This window comes from Pieris napi, chromosome 15 (genome assembly GCF_905475465.1).
Source record: "Pieris napi chromosome 15, ilPieNapi1.2, whole genome shotgun sequence".
NCBI lineage: Eukaryota > Metazoa > Arthropoda > Insecta > Lepidoptera > Pieridae > Pieris > Pieris napi.
Genome location: NC_062248.1, coordinates 4706346 through 4712367, shown reverse-complemented (window position 1 = coordinate 4712367; position 6022 = coordinate 4706346). Strand labels below are relative to the sequence as shown.

The following is a 6022-nucleotide window of genomic DNA, read 5'->3' as shown; positions in this document are numbered from 1 at the left end:
GTATCCGAATCATGAACCAAGACTAGTTTAAGCTTCTATTAAAATATAATTGTGTTATTAAACATGTTTTAATCTGGTAAAGTATTTATTTTGAAATGTATAACTGGGGTTTATAGTAATCGTAGATTTTAAAAAAATCTTTAAATTTTTACTATGCTTAGTGCGCTTGAAATAAGTTTTTAAATACGAGCCTGGCCTTTACGTGTGTGATTACGTGCCAAAATGTAGAACGCATTTGCAAATTTTTTTAATACCGTAAGATTTGTTTTGCTTCAATTTCGGAACTGAATTTCTTTTATCCTAATCTTTAGTGTATATACATAGCATTCAAAAATCCAATGCATGTATAACATTTATGGCCACGAAGGATGATTGAATATGAAATATATACGCATTATTCTTCCGGATTTTAATTTCATCCTAAACAAAAGCTGGTGACTAAGGTCGAAGCCAATTATCCTGCTGTTATCATTGGCTTACGTCACATCTTGCACTTGCCTGCCATGGAGGATGCATTCTTTTATTTACAAACAAAAGACGCCGATTATTTGGCGCATGCGTTATGCAACGGCGCGCGCAATCCCCAGGAAAAGGGCACATAATGGCTCAAGTTCAAGGCTTAAGTAAAACATATCCCTCAAATCATATCAAAACATCGAACGACACGATGGATGACCCATTTAAGCACCTGGCCTTAATCACTTTCATGAAAACTGTTCTGTTCGCATTTAATTTTATCTATTGGGTAAGTAAGTGCCTCTATGACGTATCAGTCTTTGTTAACGTTACTAACGCTCTTTTCGCTTTGTCCAGGTCATAGGAATATTTATTCTTATCGTGGGGCTTTGGGCGGAGTTCGACCTTTATCAATACATGAATCTATCACCAGACTTTACTGGTGCAGCTCCTCACGTGATCATAGGGATATCCACTCTCATGGTCATTACGAGCTCGGTCGGATTCTCCTGCATCGTAAAGGGGCAACCAGTTCTTTTATTCATTGTAAGTTTTTCTGGATTTATATTATTTACTAGCAGACTGGCCAAGCGTTGCTGTGGCTAAGGTTTTTGTTATATTACATAGTAGTAAACTAATCAAGGGAAACGGTAGGAGAACACCAATCATGGGGACCACCGTGCTTTTTTGGTGGTTATGCCATTCAATTGTAGCTTATGTGAAACGTTGGTACTTTCAACACAGCGCCATCTGTTAGAATTGTGATTATCAAATAATTTGCAATAAAGTAATATTGCGGGTATAAATTGAGATGTAAGCTATCCTATCTTTTAAGTTAGATAAAACTGCACACGGTGTGCAAATTTGATTGAAATCGGTTCAGTAGTTTAGGAGTCCATAGCGGACAAACAACGTGACAAGTAATTTATATATATTAAGATTTTTCCTAAGGAAGTTTAAGTATAATGCTATTTATTGCTTGCAGTACGGCTCTATCATGCTATGCATCTTCATGATGGAAGTGGGGCTGAGCTCTTCGGTGGTATGTTTCAGGGACGGCTACGCCCAAGGGTTGTACGAGGGTCTTACTGAAACATTGAAGAACTACGATCCTATCAAGACCAATTTTGACTTTGCTCAATCCGCGGTAAGTCACTTCATAAGAAACAATAGCGAAAGTCGTTTTACAAACATCTGCTATTGTGCAGTAGAAATCTAATCATCCATACATGGCAATATTACTCATTTATAATATACTACGATTTTTTAGATGCAATGCTGCGGCGTCTCGAACTATACTGACTGGATCTTGTTTTCTCCACAACGGGTGATTCCGACCTCGTGCTGCATTAACACCACACACTGTGTTACCGCCAATTATAACGATGTCTACCAAAGGGTAACATATTTTTAATGAACTTGTTTGGAGTAAATACGTGTAAAGTTAGTGTTGGTAAGAGAAAGGAAACGCCTACATGTAGGTACTTTAATTGTAGTTAGCAAACTACAATTAAAAACTATTTTTTTTAAATAAAAAATACCACCTTATCACAGAAACAAACAAAGAGAAAAATCAATAAGCTATACAGATATAAGTTATATTTAAAAAAATAATTGAATGTAGTTTTGTTTTTATTTCAATAAGACTGAGTAAAATTTGCTAATATGTATTCTATATATATACTAGCCGATCCGGCAAACGTCGTTTTGCCATGTATATCATTTATAATAAAAAAATAGGGGTTGATCGTAGAGGGTTGAATATTAGGGGTTGTATGTATTTTTTAATTCTGTAACATAAAAAAAATAAAAAATAAAATTTTATCTATAAATAAAAAAATAAAAATTAGGGGTGGACTACCCTTAACATCTGGCGGGCTGATTTGTGAATCTAAACCATTCCCAGATCCCCTTGAACACACACAAAAAATTTCATCAAAATCGGTCCAGTCGTTTAGGAGGAGTTCAGTCACATACACACGCACACAAGAAATATATATATTAAGATTATATAAGGTAGGTATCGAGAAACTCTTGGTGTTAAAAATTGAACAATGTAATGTTAGGGTAAGATTCAAAGTCTAAAGCGCTAGTTGATTCCCGTATGTAGGAAAACGTATATTTAACATACACAAATAACAAGTCACTTCGTGCTAAAGGTATATAAACCAGGCTTAACGCTAAGTCGAACACCTGTGCTTCAGAAATGTATTAGATTTTGATATACGGGAGTTATAGTTGATAGTGCGAATGTCATATTTTTGAAGTTATACTTCTTTAGGCGCGTTATGAAAAATTGATGAGAGTGAAATTTTACGATGCGCGCGCACCGTGACACAAAATTAACAGATTGAAGTTGCCCACGGAAGATGCTACGGCATTGGACATAATTTAAAAACAACATTCGAATAATAATAGAATTTATGTTACACTTAATGTAAGAGAATAATAATAAATATTTATTTATTTAATTTTTCAAATGTTAACTGAACTTTATTGACTATAATGACTTCTTTTCCAGTCTTTGGTTATTTAATTGTAATTTATTATGCAATCAAAAACTATTTTTAATAATGCCAAAGAAGTGTAACTTCTTACGCGCGTACATAAGTACACGCACCCTTTTTTTAGTAAGTTTAGGTCAAAAGGTATATATAATCGTTAGTTATTTTATGCTTCAATTTACAGTAACAAATCTTCGATATATGAATATCGCTCTTGATTTTCAGGGATGCTATGCAGTGATTTACTTGAACATAAAGGATAATATGGACTTGATTATTACGACCGCTATTCTAACATCGGTTTTGCCACTCGGAGGCGCAGCATTGTCTTGCTCACTCGGGAACTTCATACGGCGAACCAAATATGATGCTATTGGCTAAACCTGGCTCGAATAATGGCGATTCAATATTTACGAATGTTATCTTGAATTAAAATATCAATGTTACTACTCAAATGTTTAATATTAGCGTTGTGACTCCCTTCTATTTTGTGGAACTTTAAATTATATTAGAATGTGAAATAAATAAAGTTGGCCAACTAATAGGACTTTTTATTTATATGAGAAGCAATATTTAGTTTAATTTTCTAACCTACACACAATTTTAAATTTGACCTGTATATATCAAAAGCGTGGGTATATAGCAAAGAGCTACTAATTTTTATATATGTATTAGGGTTAATACATCGTGATTAGCAATCGGCTATTTAAAAAATATATTTTATTTTACGTCGTGATGGAATAACTTCTCATGTCAAAAGTAAATAATTAATGCGCAATATTAATAACTAAGAAAAAGTAATGTCCGTTTTCGACTAGAAATTTTAGACTTCTATCCTAGGTTTAAAAACAACATATATTTATTAATAAATAAATATTTTAAATTACTTTTGTTTTTATATTTACTAAAAATAAAATGTCTATTCTTTAAAAAAACTCAAATATATTTTAGAATGTATTTAAAAAAATAATTTAGTCACTATCTGAGCTATTTTTGTCATCTTTTGTTTCAACAGGGACATCTTGCTTATAATGTCTGTACTCTGGTTTCAGTTCCCACATATTTTTATGTGGATTCTTCAAGTTATAATTACATACTTCTTTTAAAATCTCTTTAAGGTATACTATCGGTTGTCTGGTTATCTGAAATAATAAATTTACTATGTATACCATATACTTTTAAATAGCTATCAATTGTAAGGAAACTAAATTGATTTATCTCACATAAAGATCACTACATCATAAAGTAAAGACCAATAATAAAAGATTACCAGGAAAATGAGTTAAAAATCACTTTAAACAGTCAATTGATATAGTATTTTTGCTTTGTTTAATAAAGACTACAGACGCAAGGGTGGTTATACCTAGCTTTATAGCTTTACTAAATTTCAGTTAGCCATTGTAAAATAAATGATAAGTAACTATGTATATATTAAACTACATTGCCTTGAAAATTTTATAATATTATATATGTATATATATATATATGTTTAATATTTGTATACCTAAACCCATAATAAAGGATGTTAATACCCAGTTTATGGGGATAGGTATTCAGACAATCTTTTTACCTTTTGTAAATCCTTGATATTGTAATATTGATGTTTCTCAAAGGCAGCAAATAAAACATTAAGCACAGCCTCCTTATCATCTCGGGCTTTCTTGCCCTCTGCTTTCTTCTGTTCTCGATATTCTCTCTGAAAATTATATATTTACTTTATGTAGAAAACTAGTAATGGGGGAGCAGGTTGGTGTTATTAAGCCACAGCTGCTATTGATGACATGCCCGGTGCTCTACACATTTGGTGCTGAAAGAGCTCCATAGAGGCACCACAAACATCAAAATGATAAGAATAGGTATTCTCTTAATGGAATTTTGTATTCTCTTTTATAGTTGGGGTTTTATGAAAATTATTATTTTATTTTATTATTACAGAATCTATATTAGTCTATATGTTCTAATTTAGAAATGTAGTACTTACATTGTGTTTATGATCTGAAACTGGTTTAAAGTTTTGAACAATTTTGTCTAATTGCTGTACTTGTCTTTGAGGCATTGAAGCCTTTCTAATAGATTCTGACTTAAGCTTATAGTATATTGAATCTGCAAATGGTTTACATTCTAGCTTTTGTACAATCCTCCCTTCCATATACAACTTTTCAGTTTCTGGTACCACAGAATCGGTTTGATTAGCTGCAAATAATAGTATTAAAATAGATAATTAATTTAAATAAAACAGTATTAATTATAATAGTCTAAGCACATTTCAATAAGTATTGTTTTTTTTTTTTTCCTAAATAATTATCTTATAATTGTATTAATATTCCAAATAACATGAAATACATATCTAGGTAACAAGTACTTACGCACTAAATGAGAGAAAACCCCCAAGGATTGTCTTGTTACATTTGATACATCCAGGCGATGTTCTTTAGGTATACTCTGCTCTCCAGGGTCCTTAAGACATAATACACCCTCCGACAATGATAACTGAACCTGGGGCTTCTGACGAGCTACGCGGGATATTTTCAATTTCCCAACTTCAATGTCTCCAGGAGCTTTATCCCATTTTGTTGCTATATATTTAGGCACTTTCACTAACCACACACCACGGCCGGTATTCGACAAATCTAGCTCTCGATCAACCTGTGGCACAGCATTTGTACTAGTCATATTTACCCAATAAAACGCAACGTGGTAATAAAAAAAAATCCTTAATTATACACAGAGAACTCAATGATTCTGAACAATGTTTTGTAAACTGAAATTGGTAAGAAGTTAAAAAGTTAACTTATAATTCATTGAAATAAACAAATAATGTCAACCAACTAATCGAAGTTCCTAAGTTATACTCAATTAATATACTATTTACTAATTAGTAAGTACTGACTACTGATCACAGAATTGCTGATTATGTGAAATGTGAAAAATTTAACTATTTTCTATATCATGATCAATTTGCAACTATCCAAACTACGAAATTCGGAAAGAGACAGATTATATTCAATTCTCACAATATTTGTCGTCTTATATTACTCTGTTTTATATATTCTGTAAATTAT

The 6022-nt window shown here is 32.0% G+C and overlaps 2 protein-coding genes across 3 annotated transcripts; one reads left to right on the top strand and one right to left on the bottom strand.

Annotated features, from left to right (window-relative positions):
- The first annotated feature begins 560 nt into the window (after nucleotides 1-560).
- Nucleotides 561-3502, top strand: LOC125056533 (tetraspanin-7-like). Its single transcript, XM_047659668.1, has 5 exons — nucleotides 561-745; nucleotides 814-1002; nucleotides 1442-1603; nucleotides 1727-1855; nucleotides 3186-3502. Exons 1-5 carry the CDS (start codon nucleotides 563-565, stop codon nucleotides 3339-3341), a joined length of 819 nt encoding a protein of 272 aa, XP_047515624.1. The 5' UTR covers nucleotides 561-562; the 3' UTR covers nucleotides 3342-3502.
- A 399-nt stretch (nucleotides 3503-3901) lies between these two features.
- On the bottom strand, nucleotides 3902-5947 carry LOC125056534 (general transcription factor IIF subunit 2). Of its 2 annotated transcripts, XM_047659670.1 has the most exons (5): nucleotides 5851-5946; nucleotides 5327-5721; nucleotides 4942-5153; nucleotides 4531-4656; nucleotides 3902-4102 (listed from the first exon to the last, which is right to left on the bottom strand). In XM_047659670.1, exons 2-5 carry the CDS (start codon nucleotides 5631-5633, stop codon nucleotides 3932-3934), a joined length of 816 nt encoding a protein of 271 aa, XP_047515626.1. In that variant the 5' UTR covers nucleotides 5634-5721; nucleotides 5851-5946; the 3' UTR covers nucleotides 3902-3931. The 2 variants fall into 2 exon arrangements, with proteins under 2 accessions (XP_047515626.1, XP_047515625.1); XM_047659669.1 differs by having other exon boundaries at nucleotides 5327-5947.
- Between the last annotated feature and the right edge of the window lie 75 nt (nucleotides 5948-6022).